Below are 27,054 nucleotides of genomic sequence, written 5' to 3' on the forward strand. Positions count from 1 at the left end.
TGGCAGCCATGTTGAAATCAGTTGAGGAGGTGCAGAAGTCTAGTTTTCTCTCAGAACACTTGAATTACAATATGCTGAAAGGTTATTATGGGATTTTTACCCAATGATGCCACAAAAATTGTTTCCTACTGCAGCTTCAATGCTATTGATTTATCCTCAGGCTTTGACACAAGGATGACTCTTTATCATGTACCAAAGTGTGATGTAACCATGTAACCACCTCACCATGTTTTCATCATTACTAAATGACTTTCACCTTCTTTGTTCTAGTTTGAACAAATTTTGTTTCATTCGCTGCCACAAGTGAGCTCCATTTCAAAGATTAGTAGCTTGGCCTATTGTTTGTCTCACTTTCTAAACTTTACTTTGGTAGACTCAAGTTAGAGTAAGACTAAAGAGGCAGGAGTGATAGTGACCTGGGGTCAGTCGGGGGTTTGGCACTAGAGACCCATGTCATGGGTGTGTTAAAAGTGTGAGAATAACCGGCCATTATGCAGTCAAATGTATTATTACTTATTACAGGAACTGCAGAAAGGCTAGTTTGATGCTCAATAACTCACCAACAGCTCCAGGAAGCTGTTTAGCTTGTTGGAACTTAATAAGTCACACAATACCTTATTGTGAATATGGGACTTCATTGTTTGGGCCTGTTTCAATTGGCTGGGAGGGTCAATGTTGTGACAATTCCTGATGCTGCTACAGGCTGAGCAAAGTCACATTTTACTGTTTAACACCAACATGTGTGAGGCTCTCTCAAGAATATGTTGAAGAAAACTGTTATTTACATAATCAACACATATTAAGTATGTCTTAATTTGAACCAAAGAAAGCATATTACTTATGATCAGAATGTAAGTATATTCATGCACAAGAACATAAAGAGAAAGAAGGTAATCTTGCCCTGTACATGCCAGAAAGTATGCGTAACTAGGATTACTATTGCAACTGGAGATACAATTAAGAGACTTGGGATGCACCCAGAGGCAGAGAGCACCTCTGTACCAGGAGCACCCTTAGAAGTACAGGCAGGTGTTTTACTTAGTAACAGTTGAAAGGACGCACAATCCATGTCTCTAAATCATACCAATCAGAAGCTTTGCGCCTGATTATTATGGAGGCCCTGAGAGGCAATTGAAAAAAAAGATTCATTTTCTAATGCCCAGTTCACACTACACGACTTTAGCCCTAATTTTCTGCTCCCCGACAGCTTTTGGAGCTCCCCGAGAAATGGCCCAGGACAGAGGCAAATCTGCGTTGGCCTGCCGCTCGCACAGCGGCACTCAAGCGCCATGTGTGAACTGCTCAAAGACGCGAGCCGAGAGGCTCACCGACGCTGGTCGATGTCTCTCAGACACATTCCAGATATGTAGCATGTTACATATCTGGACCTGTCGGGGACTCCGGCCACGAGCTACAGCCAATGAGAGCGCGAGGCACGGGTTGAGAGGAAACCAGGGGGAGGAGGAGGTCGCCTGTAACAACAGGAACTTACTGCATGTGCTGCATTTCCAACACGGAGCAAAGTTGTCGTTGTACCTAGAGGAATAAATAGTGAAAAAGAGTGTGGAAACCGGCGGAAACAGGCTATTTTGTAAACACGTGCCAACGACATCAGTAATGTGTCTCACGTCTGGTATCACATCATTTACCGTGTATTTCTCGCGTGTGTTGGGAGACCTCATCGGGTTGGTGAAAGTTCTTGTAGTGTTTGACCTGTCGCCGGTCAGTCATGTAGAGTGAGAACCACAACGACTTCAAGACTCCCGATAACGTAGATAAGACAGCAAGTTGTATAATGTGAACAATACAGATATCTGACGTCTTTGAAAGTCATGTCGTGTGAACTTGTGTTTTTGACTTAAGAACAGATGAAAAAAGGTTTTGACAGGATAATCTTTCTAAGTGCCTTAATTATTTTCCATCTGTAAAACAGGTGCACTTAAGCCTCGTGTGGGCGAAATGAGTATTACCACAACAAACACTTTCACTTTCACTTTAACAGATGAAAACAAATTGTAAGGAACTTAAAAGATTATCCTGGCAAAACCTTTTTTTACCTGTTTTTATGTCATAAACACAGGAGAGAAAACAATTCAGATCAAAATAAGAAAATGCGATCACTACCAGAATCTATTTTCTCACTTGCCTCTCGGGGCTTCCGTAGGTTATTAACCAATCAGGAACCAGTAAAGTTTTGTTCTTCTATATCTCAGCGTTTGGCTCCTGGTTATTTAGTTAAAGTTATAGAAGGAAGAAAGAAACACAGCGACAAACAGTTCATTTGAATTTATACATCAAACCACAAAAGGGCTCCACAAAGTTTGCCCCGTTTAGACCCCTCCAGTATCAGCACCAAATCAGTTTGATTTCTATTATATGTTTTTGAGTTGAAATATGTGTGACTTATGGTGCATTTTGGATTACATCTTAGAGAGCCAGTAAAGGCCTGCTGTTCCTGAGCTGTCAGGGTAATATTATGTCTAAGAATTGACACGAAATTTCCTGAAAAATAATATTATGTTGGAGTCAGCAAGTAGCCTCGTTTGGAGAGAATTTTATACATTTCCATAGTCAGCTTTGAGCTTTCCATAACAGATGATAGAAACAGTGTTGTTTATAATTGACTTCTGAGAAATAACTGGCATAAATCCATAAGTCCACTATTGAGTCCAGTACAGAAATATTAAATCAGAATACAAATCCTTTGTGATGAAAAAATGAAACATTTGAATATAAAAATATTTCTACACAGGCATATAAGCTACAATTGACCAGCAATTGCAGAAAATACACATAAGAGCAATAATAAACAAAAAAAAAACAATCATAACTTTTACAATAGTTAATTTTCCTTTTTAAATCAACATTTTAGCATGAGGTTATTATCTGGGTCATTTTGGCGAAAGCTGACTAATCACTGGATGACAGCTGAAAAGCTTTCAGTAGCATACAGTTATGTTCAATTCCTTTTGAAGGCACCTGGGATAACAGCAGTTAAGGCAAACGTTGGTTACATAAAAATTAAATATTAAACTGTATGACCTCTGCTTTAAGGATGGCATATGCAACAATCTGAAGAACTTTTCCCCTCCATAATACTGTACTTCACATACTAAAAATCCTGCAAACCAGCCTCTATACACAATCTTACAATTTCCACTCAGCATAACACCTAACCAACTTAAAGGTCCCATATTGTGCTCATTTTCAGGTTCATACTTGTATTTTGTGCTCCTACTACAATATGTTTACATGCTGTAATGTTCAAAAACTCCTTTATTTAACTACATATTGTCGGCCTGAATTTGCCTGTATTTACCTTCTGTCTTACACGCTCCGTTTTAGCGCATTTTGACGGAATTGCGTTGCTAGGCAACAGCTTGGGTCCATGTTTACTTCCTGTCAGCTGAAGACATTCACATACACTGCAACCAGGAATAAACTGGGACACATTTAGAATGTTTACGTTTAAAACTGTGTAAAGGGTCTAAATATTGTATATTTGTGACATCACAAATGGACAGAAATCCTAACGGCTTGTTTCAAACGCAGTTTCTGAATATGGGCTGTGTATTTATCTGTGGATTGAGCATTTCAATACTTCCACAGTATTTATATAGGACTTAAGCCGGCTTTATAATAAAAAAACATGAAAATCGCACTTTTTTACAATATGGGACCTTTAAGATTCTTAGCCTTTCTGACCCAAATCTGAGCCACTGTCTTGAGGTGTTTGAGTGAAAAACCTGCACTTTCCACAGTCCATCCTACCTTTCAGTGGTTCCTTATCAAAATAAATCACTTTCATCATTTCCATGGCATCATATTTGATCAAAGACACTTTTATATCCGCCTCAATATGCCAATATACAGCTTGGTTTCTGTTTCCATTCAGACATCCTCAAATCTATATACTAAATCTACAAGCACCACCAGAATACCACAAAATAGAACTATTGTTTAGGATCATCAAGTGCAGCAAGCTGTTATATTCTCCTGCTCTATTCAACTTGAAGGCAGTTTCCATTGTGCATGATGGCAGGGATACAGAGATTAAGGTTAGCTACCCTCCTGTAGACAAAGTGGAAGACGTGTGCAAGGGGCCGGCTGTGGAGCTCGGCTTTGATCCGTTGAGGGTGTGTGTCCGGGGCGAGTTGCTGGCTGGTGTCCTCAGTGACCAGAAACAGTGCGTAGGTGTCAGGGTCCGGGATCTTGAACTTGTAAGCGCAGAGTGAGCAGACCTCCTCTGTGGTTGTGTAAGGGTGGACGATTAGGGTTTTTGCCGTGCAGCCTGTGTCCACTTTCTGCAGGGCTACGCGGAGATAGTTCTACAGAGAGAAACCAAAAGTTAACATTCGATAGAGAATCTCCACAGGCATTACTGATGAGTCAAACATGCAGGCAGTAAAAGAACAAAAACATGCAGTTACAGCCACAGAAAGAAATCACATGCATGTTGTTAAATGTTTCACTAGAGGGCGCTTTCTACTAAAAAAAAAAAACGGATCCAGATCCACATGCTGTGACATTAGTAGGACGTGTAGATATATTCCTTTCCACTGACGAGGGCCGGAACACAGCACCTTTCATGCTGTTTGGATTTATATGGAATTGGTACAACTTAGACTCACTGCCTGAATGTTCAAGGTGGGGTTCAGGTCAGGCGTGATACCTGGAAGTCGTCCACAGTCGGCGCTGACCGCTGGGTGGTGCGCCGTCTGTGCCACTGGTGCAGAGTGTTCCTGGCCTCGGAGCTCAGCACCCGGGCCGCCTGCTCCTCCTGGAAGTTCCTGATGAGAGCCATGGCTCCGTACGCGCTGGTCAGGTAGTAGCCCCCTGAGCGGTAGAGAGGAGGAAGAGGTGTTTGAGGATGGATGGGGGAAAAGGAAACAGAACAGAGATAGTTCTCTAGAAATGAAACCAGTTGACATTATGTAAGAAGTTATCAAGAAGTGAACACTTCCTCCTTTGGAATGGAAATGAATCAGACGAAGAATAGGCATTTTCCAATTAATCAATTTTACAATGAGCTCACTGTACGTGCGTGCCAGACAGGTTGACGCTAATAGGAAAATATTTAGTTCTGGGAGGGGTCAGCTGAATTTTCCTCTGAACCTGCTCCAACCCATTCAACTCAAACAACGACTGGAATTTCCTACTAATGTCAAGAGGACTTTCCTTCCTTTTTATGCGTCTGAAGCTCGTGCACAGAACCTTTCTGGTAAACTCGACTCAGCTGAGATGGCCCTGGTAGAAGACCCGTGTTGGACTGGTAAAAAAAAATGTAATCTCAAAATAAAAAAATAAATAAAAAAAAGTGTGAAAATTACTTCAACTTCAAGAAAACTTTTCCAGAAAAAAAAAAAAATCTTGCGCATTTATTTCAAGAGCAGCTGATAATAGAAATATCCTAACAGACTTAAAGCTGCAGTAAATGGAGCAAATATGATTTAAAAAAAGTTATTTTTATATATTTTTATATTCTGACAGCAGTGCATGAGACAGGTAATCTGAATAAATCTTGTCCCTCTGTGTCTTCCGGTGTCCTCCGGTGCTCCTAACGGCATCTGCAAGATTTCACAGACCGGAGGAAAACAACCAGTCAGAGCCGATCTGGAGACTGCCGTCCAGCTGCCGTCTATGAGAGCCGGCTGTCAATCACTCGCGAACTCCGACCAAACGGTCCAACTAGGCAGCGCTGATCAAATATGAATCAATATTCTGTTACTGTAATGCCTATTTCTCTCCTCAAATGTTTTCAGAAACATCTTGTAGTGTACTGTTTAGCTGTAAAATGAGAACGTTTGTAACCCGGCAGCCATGTTGAGATCAGTTGAGGGAATACCAAGCACCGCCCACCAGCCGGAGCACAGCCAATAGGAACGCTCTCTCTCTGAAATGACCTGTGATTGGTCAAAGTCTCCCGTCACAGGCTAGATTTTTTCTAAAGCCTGAAAACAGAGCCATGAGGAGCAGAAGTCTAGTTTTCTCTCAGAACACTTGAATTACAATATGCTGAAAGGTTATTATGGACTTTTTGCTCACTGATGCCTACTGAAGCTTTAACAGACTTAACAGTGGACATTGATGGTGTTGGTACTGCATACACTACATTCCAGAGAGCTTTAGGGCTGAATTCTGTCAAATGTAAAGTCTGTGATGTAACTACTTAGTCACACAGTTTGTAGTTTGTGTGTCATACTGACCTATAAGTGCTCAGTAGACCCTCAAAGTGAGACAATGTAACTTACAAATGAAAAGTTGAATTCATAAGCAAGAAATGCTTATGTTAGCTAAATTTAAAGGTCCTATATCATGCTAATTTCCAGGTTCTTACTTGTATTTTGTGTTTCTACTAGAATATGTTTACATGCTGTAGTGTTAAAAAAACAACGTTATTTTCTTCATACTGTCAGCCTGAATATACCTGTATTTACCCTCTGTCTGAAACGCTCCGTTTTAGTGCATTTCAACGGAATTGCAACGGAATTGCCTTGCTAGGCAACAGTTTGGGTCCATGTACTTTCTGTCAGCTGATGTTATTTACATACACTGCATCAGGAAATAAACTGGGACACATTTAGAATGTTTACGTTTAAAACCGTGTAATGGTCTAAATATTGTATATTTGTGACATCACAAATGGACAGAAATCCTAACGGCTTGTTTCAAACGCACAGTTTCTGAATATGGGCTGTGTGTATTTCTCCGTATATTGAGCGTTTTGATAGTTTAACAGTATTTATACAGCAGTTAAACCTGCTTTATAATATAAAAGACAGGAAAATCTCACTTTTTACGATATGGGACCTTTAACTACAAACTGCTGTGCAACTGACATGATTGAGTTGACTTAATAACTCCTCACTACTTGTGCTAATGTTACCATTATCCTGTCATTAAGTGCCACCTGTGGCCTAAGCAAATGTCACACAGCTCTGCTTTAAAACCAAGCAAAACTAACCAGTGTAATAGCTAAAGCTGGGCTAAAATAACCTGGCAGTTTTATTTCTGTGACAGAGTTTGACAGAAAAAAAAGATGACAGTGTTGCAACATTCAAACTAGAATAAAATCAATTTGTTCAAATTACTAAATGATGAAATTTGGAATTTTAATCTCTTGCTCTAAAAGAAATGAAAGGGATTGCAAACATCTCTTCACCTGTAGACCTCAAAAAAGCCTGAAAATATGCTAAACTGAACCTACATTTCATCTTTGACCCATCTAGTACTTTGATCCGTTATTTATGTAAAAATACTGATTAGAGCAGCTTTAAGAAGGAACAGGAGGCATATACGGTGCATCCATAAACCTTACATTACTCAGTGTTGATCACTACATGAACCTAATACTGTGACAGGGGATTGTGACAGTTGGGAAAAAATATCCTCTGACGGTGAAGATGTCTAATATGTGACCCTCGCCCTTAATCTCTCTTGATATGAACCATTTCCAACCATTTAACTGGAGATGTGCCTTCTGTTGACGCACAGTTAAAGGGGCTGTATGTAAGTTTTTACACATATAAATGTTTATAAATTGTATTTTATTGCCAATGTGTGAACAGGTTGTAACTTAACCTAAAAAATGAGACCTGTGACTTTCTGGGTTTCTTCTATCAGCCTGTAGACTGCTTTTAATGTGAAGAACCCGGGACATTTTTTTCCGGGAATAATCCAACGGATGTGACGTCATGCGCTCTCACGAGTGCCTGTATTTTTCAGCTTCGCTACAGGGCTAACAGCGCGCAACCACAACTAGTGTTCGGTTAGAAATAGAGTCTCCTAACGCCAACAAACGACCAGCCACCACCACAACTCAGACTCTGACACAAACTCCACGGAAGCACAAAAAAACGAAGGGAGAAGAAGGTCATGAATGACTGATATGGAGCAAACCAACAGGACCTACCCTCTCCTTGCAGCAGAGACGGGTCCAGCAGCTCCATCATGTACTGGATCTCTGTGTCCAGCTGAGGCATGTCACACTGGGCCAACACATAAGTCAACATGGGCAGGAAGTCATCAGCACCGAACATCCTCCCTGGTAGGAAGCAGACAAAGAGCAGTGAGACAGGTAGGTGTGGTGGTCACCACAGGTCGGACAAAGGTCATCGCTATAAACAGAATCTGAGACTGAAGAATCTGTTTCACAATTTATATTCCATAAAAGAAGACGGTACGTCAAAATCAAGCTACCTTACTTTGCAGTATTAGTTTTAGTCTCAGGCTTTCTGTCATATACAGGGTAAAAAAACTTCTCCTTACCTGAGTTATCCTGCATGATGGTATAGATGAGTTTACACACACGCAGCAGCAATGAGACCTTCTTCTCAGGGGAGTACATCTTCCTCATGTTTAGGAACTTGTGGCGGATCTTCTCGATAGCCAGGGGGTCAGGAGGCACAGCTCCGTCCACCCCTAACTCCTGGGGCCTCTTGGCCTTAGCCAGGGCCAGGTTCTCCTTCAGCTGCTGCAAAGCTCCGCTGCTCACCTGTAGAGAGCAACAAACTGAGTTGGTATGGTGAGGTTCATTTCACAAAACTGGGGAAAAACAGTTTAACGGTCTAACTCCACAATCCAGTACTACAATGTTCACAGCACGTTTTCAGTAATTATTTTCCAACATTTATAATGTGTTTAGAAAAAAATCTCTGAATTTCCATTACAGTAAATGTAGCAAAATTATATTAAAAGTAAATGTAGCCATTAATCAATTGATAAAATGTGACATAAATTGATATTTCTGTTTAATTTGCTTTGCATTAATTCCCTTATTTATCTACTCTTCTGATTCGTTTTCCATTTTATTTATTTATGTATTTATTTTTATTATTTTAAAAATTACTTTATTTATTTTTTGCATTTTTCATTTATTTATTTATGTTTGCATTTATTTTATATTTATTTTTAAATGGATGTATTTCTTAATGTTTTTATCCATTTATTTATTTCTGCACGCTTTTCCCTTTGCATTTCATCCCTTATTTATTTCCCAAAACTTATTTATTTATGTTTAGGGAAAATTAAACAAAAAAGTAAATATTTTATTTATTGATTGATTGATTTTTGATTTTGTCAGGTTCTGTCTTCCATATCTTATCTCCTCTTTTGGGGATGTGATTTCTTTTCTTCTTTTGAATAAAGTGATCCTTATCTAGCTAAGAAAAATATAATTTTCTTATGATAGTGTGACTGTGAACTAGTGAATTAATGATATTGTGAAATAGGATAGTACAACATCCAACCAGTAACCTTGCAGGATAACAAGATTTCACTTATCTCTTACCTGGAAGTCATATAAAGCCACCTCGATCACACTCTTCAGAGGCTTAAGGACACACTTGTGCATGGCCTTCTCTAGCACCTGGTCTGTAGAAGATGACAGTAACACACACACAGACCACAGGTAAATGAGAAACAGATGTGTTTGATTGTTAACACACACCAATAGATCAAGAAATCATTAATTCCTCAAGCAAACAATCGTCTAAACTTTTACAACTGAAAGTGAATCATTACCTAATGTGTAAGATCAATGACAGGTCAACCAATGACAACTGTTCTTTCAGCTACTATAAATGTTGTAAACAACAATTACTGTAAATAAAGAAGGTCAAAGAACTCCGTTTGGTCATCTAAACATGTTATCACATTATAAAAATGACATTCAAAGTTTTACAAAGTCAGCTGACAGCCCAACCCAGACCATAACAATGACATAAACACTAAAATGAGATTAAAGGGATAGTTTAGATTTTTTGAAGTGGGGTTGTATGAGGTCTTTATCCGTAGTCAGTGTATTACCTACAGTAGGTGACGGTCAGCACGCCCCCAGTTGGGATATAAACTATGGAGAAATACCTCATACAACCCCACTTCAAAAATCTGAACTATCCCTTTAACCTCGGAGAACCTAAATCTCATCAGCTAATGATGGGGTCCAAAATGTAAAAGGACCACACACACATCTCTCTGTGGTCCTTGTGCAGCTGGTTATCAAGGTAGCGAGTATTTGAGTGAAGTGATTCAGACTACTGCTGCTGACCAGAGGCTAACGTTGTGATGCTAACACATGCTAACTGCTATCAGTCACACCGGAGGAGTGGATGGGCCACGGCTCCAATGTTTGAAATTTGGACTGCTATTACCCATTTTAAAACGCTAGCTGTCAGTGCTACACATTGATCCTTTAAGTACAAATTCATAGGCCTACACCTAATTATCCCAAAAATGTCCTTTATATTCCACTGAAATACAGTCACAGATCATTACAGTAAAGTGGTCATCAGGGCCTGTTAAAGGATAAGGCTGGCTTTCTTTTGTGTTTGTCTTATCGTCAACAACTCCCATGAAAACACTAAAAACGCAAGAATGTGTTAGTCCATCTGTTCATATTCTCTGACTTCCCTACCCTGTCTGTGTCTCTCAGCCTCAGGCCCATTCATTCCTGCTGAGGATGTAAATCCTTGAAAAGGGGTCACATATAGTATACTATATATATATATATATGTATATATATATATACATATATATGTATTTATATATATAGTTTAATTTGATTCAAAAAGGCCAGTCCATCACAGTACTTAGCAAACGTTTCTCAGACAGGAGTCCACCATTCCTGCAGAAGGTTAATACTGGTAGTCACTGATAGTTTCCTGCATTTCTCCTGCATCTGTTTCTAGAATGGTAAACGTACAGTAAGAGCCAAAGTTTTAAAACATTTCGTTAAAATGTAGCGAATCAAATCTGAATTCCTGGTTTTCAACAACTTTAAGCAACAAAAGTAATTAATAGCTGACCTCAAAGTCTGATTAGATTAGATATTTGCTTTATTTACTGTAGTTAAGGGCCACCTGAATGTTAAAGGGGAACAATGGCCATTTTTAAAACATTAATATTACTCTGGAGGCTATATAACATGACGGAAAAAATACTGCATGTACTGCTCATGTACGCGCATATTGCGAGGACGTACCGGAAAACAACGAGGCAGCAGCATCGTCACGGTAAACAGCAACTGCCTGTCAGTGATGATTTGAATGAAGTATAGAATTTCAACAACATTTGCTATATAAATAAACGTGCTGTCACTTTCTGAATCTATTTTATATTGACAATAAACTAGGGCTGTCAAGGTTAACGTGATAATAGCACATTAACGCTAAATCCTTTTAATGCCACCAATTTCTTTAACGTAATTTGTGATTTTTAGGTTTTAGTAGGCTCAGTCTTAAAGCTAGAGTGAATATATTGGCATCATATGAAACTAGAGAAACCTAATGAATCCATTGGTAAAACCATGTAATACTAGCTTGTGATGAAGGAGGTTAAATAACGCTCCAAAGTTACGCTAAATTTTGGTTGAGGAAAAACTGTCATGGGCATTTTCAAAGGGGTCTCTTGACCTCTGACCTCCAGATATGTGAATGTAAATGGGTTCTATGGGTACCCACAAGTCTCCCCTTACAAACATGCACACTTTATGATAATCAAATGCCGTTTGGGGCAAGTCATAGTCAAGTCAGCACACTGACACACTGACAGCTGTTGTTGCCTGTTGGGTTCCATGTTATGATTTGAGCATATTTTTTTATGCTAAATGCAGTACCTGTGAGGGTTTCTGGACAATATCTGTCATTGTTTTGTGTTGTTAATTGATTTCCAATAATGAATATATACATACATTTGCATAAAGCAGCATATTTGTCCACACCCATGTTGATAAGAGTATTAAATACTTGACAAATCTCCCTTTAAGGTACATTTTGAACAGATAAAAAAAAGTGTGATTCATTTGCAATTAATCGCAATTAACTATGGACAATTGCGATTAAATATTTGAATCGATTGACAGCCCTACAATAAAGTCCTGTATTTATGGAATTAGCTATAGCTAACGCTATCTTACTGTCTAACTAGCTAGCTACCAATATGCCGTGCCTGTCACTAGCATGGTCGCTAACCACGGGATAACCATCACAACATGCGCTGAAATCCTGTCATGGATTTCCCCGTTCCAGTGCATAAAATATAACTACTGGAAAACAAAAGAAGTCAGAAAGATATTGCACCGTTTCCCTGTCTTATAAGTGTTTATTGTTGATATAAAATAGGTTCAGAAACTGACAGCATATTTATTTATATTGCAAATGTTGAAATTATATACTTCATTCAAATCGCCACTGACAGGCAGTTGCTGTTTACCGTGATGACGCTGCCACCTTGTGTTTCAAAAATGTCCGTTGTTCCCCTTTAAGTACATGCTCTTTGAAGTTAGAGTCTAAGCTTGAGTCTGACCTTGACAAATCACACCTGGAACCCTATTCAAAAGGCACAGCATTCATTCAGCTAGCATGCAGTAAAAATATGTACTTTGGACCTCTACAATGGCTCCGTCTGTACCTCGGACCTACGTACATAGGCTTCAAAATTATTTCCTGCCTACCTCAACTATGTACAGCATGTCACATTTACACAATTGTGTCTTATTGTTCTCTGGCAACACTAACACAACTATTCATGCACAAGGAATGCCCAGCCTCCAGGCAGTGTTTATGCAATGAGCTGCACAGAATCAAATGCACGTTTTGCATCAGCGTAAATAAGCGAGCGTGCACATACAAGAATCCAGTTCTTGTGGAAAAATGTCTGACTTTATGGTGAGTCAGAGGAACACCAGAGGAGCACCTGGTGAAATGTGCTGCACTTACACTACAGCACTCTGAAAACAACACTGAACTCCATTCAGAAAACAAGCATTTTAAAAGCTGTCTGCTTGTCGTCTTGCGGGCGGACCTGACAAAGCATGAATTCAGACTTTTTACAAATCGGCATCATTATGTAGTTATTTCGGCATCCTTTTGATCTGTTTATTGCGATTTAATAACCGCACAATCTGTTTATTTCAGGTTCATACCGCAGTAGCGACGTGTGGCTTGCTAGATACAGTTGGTGCACTGGCGCTGTCTGTGAATACAGCTCGCCGCCGAGTGATGCTGTGAACCCAGACACGACGGCGTTTGTTTTTCCGACATATCTGGGACTTCCACAGCATGTACAAAGCAGCAACAGTGGTTATTTCTTCCGTGGTTGATGGTGGAAATGGCGGAAAGAAAATGTTGTTGGTATCTATGGAGACAAGCGCCTTCTCCTCTAGCGCGAAATTAACACAAATGACCGCAGCGGTCATGCGAGTAAAACAAGGCGAAAATTCACTTCGCTCTTGGTGCGAACGCAGCGTAAGAGACGAGTGTTGAGGGTCGCCTGAGGTAAGGGTTTGGTAGTTCTTTATTGCACACTGCTAAGACTAATAAAGCTGAAGTCGACAACAAGGGGAGGCCTGAGGTGTTTACAGAGGCTGGATAAATCCGACAGATCCTCGTGTGTACACAAGGAGCGGTACGGAGGCTGTTAAGGACACACAGTCGGACACACTGTAGTATGTACATGTAGGCGCACACACACGCACACATGCACGCACACATATTTTCTGACTGCAGACTTCCTGATTCCCTCCAGAAAGGCTCATTTCCTTTGTATATTGAGCAATGTTTGTTATTGGCCTTTATCTAGACTACAGCCTGTTCAAAGGCTTCCCTCAACTGCAATAAACTGTAGGAGAGTCTGTGATAAACAAGTGTGCACGCACAGACAACAACATATACAGCAGCCGGGACATACACTCAAAACTTTAGAAAAACACTCAAAGTCATGTACATGAAATGAATCTTTAAAAATTTGGAGTTTTCTGATTTACATCCCACAAATGACAGCTTTCCTTTCCTCTTCCTTCCCATCCTGTTTGTTCATAACACGGGCAGAAAGTTAGGGTGTGTGTTGTACACCCTCCCTTCACAAACAATAGTTGATGGCTCTACCTGACCTCACAACACCAGATTATAAGTTAAAGGTCCCATATTGTAAAAAGTGAGATTTTCATGTCTTTTACATTATAAAGCAGGTTTAACTCCTATATAAATACTGTTAAACTATCAAAACGCTCAATATACGGAGAAATACACACAGCCTGCATTCAGAAATTGTGCGTTTGAAACAAGCCGTTAGGAATTCTGTCCGTTTGTGATGTCACAAATATACAATATTTAGACCATTACACGGTTTTAAATGTAAACATTCTAAATGTGTCCCAGTTTATTTCCTGTTACAGTGTATGTGAATGACATCAACTGACAGGAAGTAAACATGGACCCAAACTGTTGCTTAGCAACGCAATACCATTGCAATTCCATTGCAATTCCATTGAAATGCAGTTTCAGAGTTTCTGTTTCAGACAGAGTGTAAATACAGGTATATTCAGGCAGACAGTAAGAGGAAAATAATGTGTTTTTTGAACAATACAGCATGTAAACATGTTCTATTAGAAACACAAAATACAAGTATGAACCTGAAAATGAGCATGATATGGGACCTTTAAGTATCATAGTTCACTAAAAACTTTGGACTTCTAGCTCCCCTTTTTACTACAAACACAATATTTCTCAGTCTTTCTGTAAACACTGTGAATCATCCTAACGTCACTTCTCTTTTCCTTTTAAACATATTCCGTGGGATGGTAGCATGACGTCAGCCTGCTCGTCCTACTCAGTTTTGTTTTGGTTTTCTAATAGCTGTAATTTCGACACACCTCTTACCATCTAACTTCCCTATTGGTGCGTATATACAGTAGATTTCTCTCATTCTAGTGTCTCTGTAATAGCTTAGATAAAACTAATCACTTCCACGGTTGCTGTATAAAACAACATTTACATTTCTTAACATTTCGCCTCTCCAAAGGGGAACGTCTGTGAGCGTGAGGCGCTGTATGTGCGGATCTGTGGTCCGTTAGCACAACCAGAATGGATCACTTCTCTGTCCCTGAACAAGGCTTTGCTGTTATTGTTTACAATGAACAAGGGGGACGTGAGATGAGTGCAAACACATACTTACATATTCATGCAAATACTTGAGTCCACAATAATCCGTCCCTTTGATAGAGCTGCTCAAACTTTATATTTACAATCATCATGACCTCAGTGGAGCATATCAACAACTTTGATACTATCCAGTGGAATAAGAAGTAGGGATTTCAGTACAATACTTTTTTTGATACCATGTTTTTTCTTTTTTTTCTCCATGCAACTAAAGAAGCCAAAGTTCTTGCATGTAAACTGTTGTCCAAACACAAGCAGCCGTACAGGAATTTTAAATATAATAAGATAGTCAGAGAAACCACATATCTGGCCAAACATTCGCTGCCAGCTTTCAATATTCGTTGCTATGGACACATTTCGGTAGGTAACAAATTGAAGTTAAATACGAAGTAAGCCTAGTACAATTAAATGAAAATTTCTGCTCTTCAAAATGAGCTTCAACTGCACTGCAAGCCTGTGCCAACCAACAGAAGCCAAGAATAACTCACTGAGGCACATCACTCTGGCATTTCTGTAACTCAACACCAGTAATGAGGAAGGCTAATAATGGAAAACTTCAACTAGTACATCGGATTCCCAAGGCTAAACAAGCCTGTCCACTCACTGATCTTCGTCGTGAATGAAGTCATTTTGAATTCCTTTTCTGAAGAAGCAACACTAAAAGAGGTTTTACTTCTCAAATCATACTGGGAAGAAAAACCATGTATCCCACACATGTGCCCACGCATGCACACGCAGATGTTTCACAAAGTCAGGACAGGACAAACAATCCCACCATGCAGACAACAAATCTGTACAAATGTACACAAGTACATTCAAATCCATGGTTTTAAATTAGGGCTGTCAAAGTTAACGCAGTACTAACGTGTTAATGCAAATTTGTTTTAACGCCACTAATTTCTTTAACGCATTAACGTGTGATTTTTAGGTTGTAGCAGCTCAGTTTTAAAGCTAGAGTGAAGATACTGGTATCATATGAAACTATAAAAACTAAAGAATCCATCGGTACCAACATCCAATGTCATACTAGCTTGTCGTGAACGATGCTAAATAACGCTCCAATCTTACGCTAAATTTTGGTTGAGGAAAAACTGTCATGGCCATTATCAAAGGGGTGCCTTGACCTCTGACCTCCAGATATGTGAATATAAATGGGTTCTATGGGTACCCACGAGTCTCCCCTTACAAACATGCCCACTTTATGATAATCACATGCAGTTTGGGGCAAGTCATAGTCAAGTCAGCACACTGACACACTGACAGCTGTTGTTGCCTGTTGGGCTGCAGTTTGCCATGTTATGATCTGAGCATATTTCTTTATGCTAAATGCAGTACCTGTGAGGGTTTCTGGACAATATCTGTCATTGGTTTGTGTTGTTAATTGATTTCCAGTAATAAATATATATACAAATTTGCATAAAGCAGCATATTTGCCCACCCCCATGTTGATAAGAGTATTAAATACTTGACAAATCTTCCTTTAAGGTAAATTTTGAACAGATAAAAAAATGTGTGATTAATCGTGATTAACTATGGACAATCAGGTGATTCATCCTGATTAAATACTTGAAAGATATGCAATCTTCTAGGCTGACTTACCGATCTGGTCCTCTGGTATGAGTGACTCTATAGGGGGGTCCAGTTCGGAGCTCTGGCGCAGGTAAGCCTTCATCTGTGTCAAAAACTGCCTGAGAGTCTGCAGAAAATCCATCCCTGAGGTGTGACAGCCTCGGTTCTCCTGAACAAAGCTGATGTAGTCCTGGACCAGGGAGCCAAAGTACGAGCTTTTGTCCCTGGACAGCTCGGCGATCCTTTTCACCGCCCGTCTCTCCGGGGTGATGAGGGAGCTGAGCATTCCGCTCACTTTGCGGAAGCGTCCCTTCAGGGCTCTGGGGAGGATGAAGGAGCCACCGCTCAGGCTCACGCCGACCCTTCGCCTCCGCGCTTTGAAGGACGGACGGAGGCGCATTTCTAGGTCCGTCTCCAAACCGACCCCGTAGTCTTCCTCCTCATCTTCTTCCCCGTCCTCGTCGTCTTCGCTACTGTCCTCCACCGGGTCTTGATGGTTAAGCTGTCGGGAGGGGTTCGGGGCCAGGCCCAGGGAGAATCCAGGAGTCTGTGAATATTCCAGTGAGTCAGAGGAGGAAGTAGACATGCTCATGTCACTGAGCCGCTGGCGTCCCCTCTCCTTACGTGTGGACGGACTCCCGGCGTTATTCTCCAGTAGTACAGCAGCAGGGACGGCAGGCGGAGGCTGGCAGGGTGGAAGCTTGGCACGGGACAGAGCCTTGGCGATGGTCTCATCGTCCAGGGCAATGTGACAGCGGTGAGCTTCCAGATCAGGCTTCTTGGGCCTCGGAGGTGGTGGGTTTGAAGGCATAGGGATCGGCGAGCTGGCGGTTTTGGACGGGCTGCTCTGCTTGGTACCCATCGATGGTCGAGCAGGTGCTGGGCGCCTGCTCGGGGACTGTAGTTGCCGTGTAGACACAGCAACGGCCTCTGGCATGCTCTTGGGTCTGGTGGTGGCTGCTGGAGGTCCAGGTGGAGGCGGGGCAGGGCGCCGGCGTGGCATCGAGCGGGGGGGAGGAGGGCGGGGGGGAGGGAGCCGTGATTTGCCGTTCAGCTTGATCTTGTCCACGTGCTGCTCGCTACCCAGGCTGCTGCTGCTTAACGGCTCCACAGACGGTTTCCCCGCATTCTCTAGGTCCTCTAGGTTGTTATCGGACTTGGCGGCATGCGAAGGCGGATCGTCCTCGCGGCGGCGGTGCCGATGAGTCTGGAGAAACAGGGGGTTGACGAAGCACAGAGGACCGCTGGAGTGTCTCCTCTCCAGATGAAAGGAAGGTGGAGAGGCGTGGGACCGTAGGGTCGGGGGCGCGCTGTCGCAGTGGGCCCCGACGTGTCCCGGATTTGACCCCTCGACCTCCCTGTTCCTGTTTGTTCGCTGGGGGCTGAGGGTACGGCTCAGAGGGCGATGGGGACGGGGGGAAGTGCGACGCTGACTGCACAGGGCAGAGTCCCAGAAGCCTGAAATACACAGACACAGAAACACTCAGAGGCAAACATTAACTAACTTTAAGCCAAGACACATACCTCCTCCTCCTTGGACAAGTCAAGGTCCAGAGAAACGGTAATGTCCTTGAGTCTTCCAAAGATCAGTTAAAGTAAAGGTGAAAAAGAACAAAGACAGCATTCAACTACTTCTCACCAACAGTTCAGATGTTTTTCCTCAAAGTTTTCCTAATGTTTCTTACTCTTTGCTTGTCTTTCTGCTCTTCGTCTTGCTGTGAGTTCAGCCCAGCGTCTCTTGGCTTCGATTCACTGGGTGCCGGCTCACACCCAGAGACACGCAGAGAGGGAGTCGCCCATGCTAATCACAGAGTGGGAGGGCACTAAACACTACACACGGCACACAGTTCCAGTTCCTCCACTCCTTCTTCCTGCTCTGTTTTCCTCCCTCTTAACTTCGACACAGTGCTGTCCTGTAGCTCCCCTAACTGAGTAGTTCTGGGACAATTTTCTGTTGTTTCCTTATCCGATGCGAGGGTCGCACCGTAAAGGACAGAGGGTGTCCTGTATCCTGTACAGATTGTAAAGCCCCCCCGAGGCAAATTTGTGACTTGTGATTTTGGGCTATACAAATAAAATGAACTTGTTAAATGAAGCTACTGCTGTCAGCAAACCTTACTTATATGATTTTCTCCCTCTTTCTTTTTTTTTTTTTACATTGACAGTGTGAGTTGAGGACATGTGCTCCCATTTTGATGTTCGTGTGCTGTTCCACTGAATCATTCCATTGTTTGCAGCTATTTGGCACAACGGTTTCCGCATGCTGACACACTCAGCTTTAATAACCACTTGAAAAGAATGATTCTAAGCTATTATATCCTAGCACGTATATGTAGTTACAACACATTGATTTAACCAAACTGAAAAGAACCGGCAACAAATCACACCACTTCAAAATGTGTATGCAGCGATTGCAGCATAAGCCCAGTGATGACTGTTCCCCGCAGGCTAAAAAAGGAAACATTACTCATGTTTGCATTCCTAGGGCAATAAAAAAGCCGGGTCCAGCAGTTTCATATCTCTCATAGTACCTTGGTGTCTGGAGACTGAAATCTGACTGTGGTATTCCTACTAGTCCACGTGAGCGACGATCACCTGACACTGTGGTGTCTGTGTGCAGACTGCAGCAGGTCCAGCACATATAATACTGACTTACCTCAATATACTGTAGGATACTCTGATTCTACAAAGAAGAGCACTGTTTCCTTTGATTTATGATAACATTAATCTGTGATATGACTGAAAAAGGACCTACTATAAATTCTCAGATAAAAGCCGGTATTTAAATAGTGTCTGAGTCTCAAATAATACATTTTGTTTGTGACCAGCACGAACAAAGGCCGGTCACTTATAGGCTGGGTAAAAAGCATTGAAGAAGAGTGAAATTAGCGGTACTGTAATAGCTCACAGTAAATTCAGTGTAATGTACATTTCCACAGCACTAATCCATCCATCTACAACAACAGAGTCATGTCATACTCAACATTCTTCTGCTCTGACTTTTTATTTAACACAAATACTGCTTTCATTCACTAATTAATTCCGATCAGTTCTATTTTTGTGTTAAAGTTCCCATATTGTAAAAAGTGAACATTTTCATGCCTTTTATATTATAAAGCAGGTTCAAGTGCTATATAAATACTGTGAAAGTATCAAAACGCTCAATACACGGAGAAATACACACAGTTCGTATTCAGAAATTGTGCGTTTGAAACAAGCCGTCCATTTGTGATGTCACAAATATACAATATTTAGACCATTTCACAGTTTTAACCGTAAACATTCTAAATGTGTCCCAGTGTGTTTCCTGTTGCAGTGTATGTTAATGCATCAGCTGACAGGAAGTAAACATGGACCCAAACTGTTGCCTAGCAACGCAATTTCCGTTGCAATTCTGTTAAAAATGCACTAAAATGGAGCGTTTCGGACAGAGGGTAAATACAGGTATATTCAACCAGACAGTATGAGGAAAATAAAGTTTTTTAAACATGTTCTAGTAGAATACACAAAATACAAGTATGAACCTGAAAATGAGCATGATATGGGACCTTTAAGTTACTGTCAAATGAAAACTTGACACATCCTGCAGATTTTTCAAACTAAAAGCCTAGCAAGAACAGGAGCAGCTGTATGATGCTGGAGGGCTTTTAATGTGAAGGAAGTTCCTAGTTTCACTGATGGTAGCTCAACAGCAAAAGACAAACAAAACCCAGCAACATTGAAGCAACTAGAAATAATGAATGAATGAAAGAAAACAGTATTTCTGTTAGAGATAAAAGTAGCAGCTCTGTGAGGCTGCACATATAGGCACAGCAGTGCTTTGAGCTAAATGCTAACATTAGAACGCTAACATGCTCACAATGGTGCTATATTTCTGATCTTAAAACAGGTATAATGTTCATCATGTTCATTTCAGTTTTGTGTATAAGCATGCTAAAATTTGCTAATTAGCACTAAACACAATGTATAGCTGAGGCTGATGGGTATGTCATTAGTTTTGCAGGTATTTAGTCATAAACCTGCGTATGGAATGTGTGACAAATTCAACTGTTGACTTGATGATTGCGCTTGAAAAGTTAAGGAAGTTACAATTCATCCTTTTCCCCGGAGTGAAAAATAAGTCAGCAGGCCAAAGGGGCCTTTTCTTATCGAGTCCCCTTTCTCTGGAATAACCTCCCTGTTGACATCAGACAGTCTGAATCTGTGAAGGCCTTTAAATCCAAACTCAAAACCCATCTTTTGCCCTAACTTTCAATTAGTTGGTTATTCTTTTATTATTCAGCTGGGGGGTCGGTCTCAGTCTCCATGTATAATTTAAGCCTACTAGTCCTGCCGATGAAAATAATATTAACTTTAACCCACTGGCTCTCAATAACCCTCTGTTGTTTATGTCCCACAAGCACTGCTGGGGGGAGTTTTTCTTTATCTGACGAGAGGGTCATACTGTAAAGGACAGAGGGTGTCATATCCTGTACAGATTGTAAAGCCCTCTGAGGCAAATTTTTTATATTGGGCTACACAAATAAAATGTAACTTGACTAACTTGAATTCTGAGGGGAACATGAATATCTCTGCGGGATTTAATGGCTATCCATCCAGTCCTCCTGAGATATGTCAGTCTGGATTAACCGACACTGCCATCCTGAAGGTCACAATGCTAGCTTGGCAAAAATGTTGAGTCCTACTCTCATCCGAAATACTTTTTTTTTATGATCAACAACTGTTAATAAGTGCCTAAATGCCTTTTCCCCCTCCATGCCCTCTGGGAAGTTGCAAATCAGTTGCAAAGTCACTGCAATATTCAAACGTCTCTTGGGCGGTTTGTAGCATGTGTTTGCGTTTCACATGTGCATGCCCAGATTCCACAACATATAATATGATAGTCTGCTTTTAGTCTTTAAATAGAAGCTTTCCACTGGAGAAGGGGAGTTTCCCTTTATGACTGTAGGAGTTCGCTAAGAGAGGCTCACAAGCTGTCCCTTTCTCCCCCTTCACATCGTATGGAACCACCAGTAGTGTGAAAGCCAGAGCGGTGCAGACTTTACACCCACTTCCATTCACAGGAATGCCGACATGCAAATACAACAGCAGCTTTTCACGTTTGTCGGCAGCTACGACACAGTTTACTGCGCACATTACATTAGCGCTCACGCTTGCGAGCCTCTCTGGTGTTTTCACACAGTACATGTCTGAGTGTGGTGTGATGGTATGTGTGTGTTCAGACAGCACACGGCCTACTGTAGCTTTCCACTCGCCACTCCCTTCTCCCCCACACTAAGCACTAAGCTATGTCGTAGGCTTCCACTGAAGCTGACTCACTTCACAGCAGCTGAGCCTAGATCAACTTGACAGAGTTACCGAGCTGATAACCACCTTTGTAGGACCGCTTAGCGGGATCTCGTCTGTTAGGGTTGATTAAGCCAGATAAAGAGAATTTACCCTGGGTATGTTGACCTCGCTTCGTAGTACAGGCCTCTGGATGGTCAGCAAAGAAAAATAAATAGAACCTGTACACACAGATACTGGCTGTTTCATCTCTATTTGCTCTTGCTTAGTTGACTGAGTGTTTGCATGTCATAGCAGGTGGAGCACTCAGCCAGGAACCCTGGCACCACTAGGTTAAAGAGTATGGATGACATTACAAGTACAATGGTGTTTTAACTTTTGAGGTCCAATCTTGTATACTTTACCACATTACTTAAAGTAGGCAGTATATTTTTGGCATCATTCGGCAAAAATCCCATAATAACCTTTCAGCATATTGTAATTCAAGTGTTCTGAGAGAAAACTAGACTTCTGCACCTCCTCATGGCTCTGTTTTCAGGCTTTAGAAAATCTAGCCTGTGACGGGAGACTTTGACCAATCACAGGTCATTTCAGAGAGAAAGCGTTCCTATTGGCTGTGCTCTGGTCATGTGACCGGAACTTGGCGTTCCTTCACCAGATTTCACAATGGCGGTGGCGTCACAAACTTTCTCATTTTACAGCTAAACAGTACACTACAAGATGATTCTGAAAACATTTTATATGAGAAATAGGCATTACAATATTGATTCATATTTGATCAGCGCTGCCTAGTTTGACCGTTTGGTCGGACTTCGCGTGTGATTGACATCCGGCTCTCATAGACAGCAGCTGGACAGCAGACCTGAAAATCAGCTCTTACTGCTTGTTTACCTCCGGTCTGTGAAATCTTGCAGATGCCGTTAAGCCGTGGGCACACTGCCCGCATGAGGCTCGCCTGACAGCAGCGTCGCGTCGTGGCTGCGTGATGCACACCTAGGGTGTTCACACTAGACGTGAGTTGGCTGCCTCTCGGGAGCGTGTCTGCTACCTGTCAGCTGTGTTTTTGCTGCTGCTGACAGCCCTTTCTTTCTGCATAGAGTTTGCTTTTTAATGGCCATTAACTTCATGATAAATATAATTTATATTTATTTTAGACAGAGAAAGGTTCAGAAACGTGTGGTAATTAGTAAATAATAGTAATAATCCACAATTAAAACTCAGTACTGTATTCGTATTCATATGATGCTTTCCAAGTCACTGCTTGTTCCACATCACTGTCCGGCACATATTTCAGAATAAAAGCCTCGTGTTAACAAATGAAGGAATTCTGTGCAAAGAAAACCCGCTTTCGAAATGAAAGCAGGATGTGTTGATTTAAACCCCAAACGTTATCAATTTTTTGAGCTCCCAAAGTGACCGCGTGTTTCCACAGCACGGACTGCTCATATTTCAGAATAAAAGCCTTGTGTTAACAAATGAAGGGATTCTGACTATAGAAAAAAAGTGTTGATTTAAAAACAAGTTTACTTAACTTTACTTTTTTTTCATCTCTGTAACATATTCCACAGATAAACCTCGAAACTGTAGTAAAGTCTTGCTGGTATGAAGTTAATATACAGTCACTAGATCACTTTCACTGTCTGTGACATATTCTACAGATGTCTAGACATGGAAACTTTAGTAATCTTGCTGGTATGATGTTCATATACAGTCAATAGATCACCTTCACTGTCTGTGACATATTCTACAGATGTCCAGACATGTAAACTGCAGTAAAGTCTTGCTGGTATGATGTTAATATACAGTCACTAGATCCCTTTCACTGTCTGTTACATATTCTAAAGATGTCTAGACATGTAAACTGTATTATGTAGCTGATATGATGTTCATATACAGTCAATAGATCACCTTCACTGTCTGTTGCTGCTGAGACACGCAGCTGAGACGCGAGAGGCTCGCGTGTAAAATAGGCGACCCTTCTATTCTATAAAATAGACGCGCGTCTCATGCGGGCAGTGTGTCCACTCTAACCTGTTAACATGGACGCCGAAATAAAAAACAACACGCCACGCGAGACTCATGCGGGCAGTGTGTCCACCACTTTAGGAGCACCGGAGGACACCGGAGGTTTTTTTTCAGGTTACCTGTTTCATGTACTACTGTCACGGTATACAGTTTAATAAAAATAACTTTTTTTAATCATATTTGCTCCAATCTCGCCTACTTCAGCTTTAATGTTTAACAAATAGTACAACATTTTGTCAAATACTCTTATTCAATTTCTTTCTGAGAGTTGATGAGAAGGTCACTAGCATTCATTTTTCTACATTAACGTTTTTGCTACAGAGCTGGAGCTGGGAGGCAACTGGCCTAGCTTAGCATAAAGACTGGAAGCAGGGGGGGGGACACCTAGCCTGGCTCTGTCTTTAGTTCAAAAATCCTCCGAACAGCAACTGTGAAGCTTACTAATTGACAAGCTGTATTTCATTTGTTTAATTTGTATTCAAATGAAATGTAAAAATGACAATTTGTAACTATTTGTCAAAAGCTGCACTAGAATGGAACTCCATCCCAACAACTATTAGAGAACTAACTACATACAGTTTATTTAGAGCTCATCTAAAGACACGATTAATTAGTACTCTGCTCTGTCAGCACTCAAAGTCAACTGCACTATACTGTCCTCTGTCTGTACCACTGTCTGCTGTAACCTTTCGCTATATTGTCGCTATGTAATATGCAAGATTTTTATGTCTGTGCTTCTGCTTTGCACGTTCTTGAAACAGTGTCTAATAATGCATTACAACGTCGTCTTATTTAGTCCATATTTTCAGTAACATTGTCCTGTATTGTGATCCTCTATGCTGCATGTTTTTAAAGACTTTAATAACTTTTGTAAATATTAAATTTCATTTTTAGGGTGACTATGAAACATCTGTCCAGTGACTACAGACGAATAATAGCCTCTTGGCTAAATCTGGCGCATTTACAGCAATATTTATTAATGTGCAGTGTCCCTGTTAAATAAAGTAATAAATAATAATAAAAATCCATCGATCCGCCCAGCACTGTGTCTCCTATAGCGTGGGTTGCCAGATAAGGTCTTGTGAGCTTATAGGTTTTGGTAAAAAGTCTCTTTGCAGATACATTGGTACCAAACCTGGCAACCGCACTATAATGACAAGACGTGACAGCTGGGAGGTTGCTGCACCCAGCTGTTCGTTCGGCAATAAATAGTCACAGCAACCAACTCCCCTTAAAACCACCACAAATTGTAATTTTAACTAAACATTAGAATTGAATTAGAGCTCTAGGGGACCCGGTGGGTGCATTTTTAAGTATTGGAGCTGTTTCCCTCTCCTTAAAGTCTTTATGCTAAGCTATAGGCTGATCACCTCCCATCTCCAGCTCTGTAGTTGAGGCACACGATCAACATCAAGCTCCTCATCTAATGATCTTCTCATCTTAATTAAAAAAATGTTGAACCAGTCCTTTAAGTTTGACAAAAAAAAGCACTGACAAAATGTTCAGTATGACTTTCTCAGACAAATTTCAAATCTGCATTTCTTTTAACAATGTGATATTAATGTAAACGAATGGCTGACTGAACGGTGAGGAATTGATCCAAAAACTGAAGAATTCTTTGAAAAATGCTCAACTGTAGCTGATTTATAGTTAAAACTGGCAAAACCACCCGTATGGTCGTTGAAGACGCGCGTTACTACAGAATTTCTGAGGATAAAATAATAATAAATGTGGCCTACCTGCTCCAAGCTGAGCCACCTCCTCCAGTTCTTTCTGAGTTTCGCAGATGCAATGGCCTCTGGGAGTTTGAGCGTGAAAGGCAGGACATCCCTACAGTAAGTGAAAGATAAACGGGCAATAAATGTGACAGAAAATAAACACAAGAAAAACAATATAAGAAAGGATTAAAACATGAAGCAGGGAAGGAGCTGCAGTAGTCAAATGAATTTGCCTGCATGAGTTCAGTTATGAAACTTAATGCTGATACCTCTGTACATTTATTAGTGTCTCCGCCAGGAGATTATGTATTCGGTCGTATGTCTGTTTGTCTGTCTGTCCACGGCTAATCTCACATACTGCTGGACCCATCAGCCTCGTATTTTTGGTGCTCATTTATGACTGTATGCTCAAGGACCTCTTGTGGTTGCGATGATTCACACTTTTGGAAAACATATTATTGATTGCTTTATACGGTCATTGTCTGCTGTCTCCTCGCTCTTCTTAACCAACCGGTAGGGGCCGCAAGTGATCGACAACTGCTTCAGTTTGGTCTTGTGTGTTTCCGCTACGGATTATGAATTACTCTTCTCTTGATTTGCACCCCTATAAGACAATTGCATGTATGTATATGTGTAATACTATCACTTAGCAAATAAACTGAACTGAGTGCTGGCGACAACAGAGCGCGTCTTCTCATGTCTGTAGGAGGAGAGCTAGTAGCTGTAGAGTCCTGCGGTGTGTTTGGCTAACAGAGCTAACAGCTAACGAGGCTAATACAGCTAACAGATCTAACAGAGCTAACAGCTAATGAGGCTAATACAGCTAACAGATCTAAACACACAGCAGGACTGAGAGTTTCTGTTCAGAGGAAGCGTTAAACAGTCAACATGAAGCGTTACACAGTGAACTGCAGTTTAGCTGCACAGAGCCGGAGCAGAGGTGGCTGTAGCTCAGGGGGTTGAGCGGGCCGTCCTTTAACCACAAGGTTGGCGGTTTGATCCCCGGCTCCTACTGTCTGCATGTTGAAGTGTCCTTGAGCGAGAGACACTGAATGGGTTAAATGCAGCGGCCAAATTTCATATATGTACCTGTATGAACTGTATATGATGATTCTAATAAAGTTAAAGTATTTCAATTCAAGACAGCTGCATCAATTAAAATGAGAACGTGTCTGTTGTGTGAGATGTGCGAGTGAAAAACACGTCCGATACGCTCATGGTCTAGATGGAAGGCAATTGTGGTTTGTGTTAATTCAATCAAACATGACGGCAGTGGTCGTTGCAGACACACCTGGCGGAGAGCCGCACTCTACTGAGTGCACTTGTCAAGTTACCTCCTTCCAAGGTGTTTTCACCTGCGTTGGTTTGTTTGTTTGTCTGTTAGCAGGATTACTCCAAAAGTTTGTGATGGATTTGAATTAAATGTTTTGGAGGGGTGGGGTGTGGCACAATGGACAATTCTTTAGATTTTGGTGGCGATCCGGATCATGATCCGGATTCAGGAATTTTGTTTAAGGATT

General features: G+C 41.2%; 1 protein-coding gene across 1 annotated transcript in view; it reads right to left on the reverse strand.

The window, feature by feature from the left end:
* Nucleotides 1-2,535: 2,535 nt before the first annotated feature.
* LOC141765113 (ras and Rab interactor 2-like) overlaps nucleotides 2,536-27,054 on the reverse strand; it is a 55,483-nt gene continuing 30,964 nt past the window's right edge. The window contains 8 exon segments of the mRNA XM_074631042.1: nucleotides 2,536-4,328; nucleotides 4,673-4,836; nucleotides 7,913-8,044; nucleotides 8,269-8,494; nucleotides 9,290-9,372; nucleotides 16,536-17,963; nucleotides 25,556-25,597; nucleotides 25,600-25,646. Coding sequence (XP_074487143.1) covers nucleotides 4,002-4,328; nucleotides 4,673-4,836; nucleotides 7,913-8,044; nucleotides 8,269-8,494; nucleotides 9,290-9,372; nucleotides 16,536-17,963; nucleotides 25,556-25,597; nucleotides 25,600-25,646 — 2,449 coding nt within the window. The 3' untranslated portion in view covers nucleotides 2,536-4,001.

The sequence above is a fragment of the Sebastes fasciatus genome, chromosome 3 (genome assembly GCF_043250625.1).
Source record: "Sebastes fasciatus isolate fSebFas1 chromosome 3, fSebFas1.pri, whole genome shotgun sequence".
Classification (NCBI taxonomy): Eukaryota; Metazoa; Chordata; class Actinopteri; order Perciformes; family Sebastidae; genus Sebastes; species Sebastes fasciatus.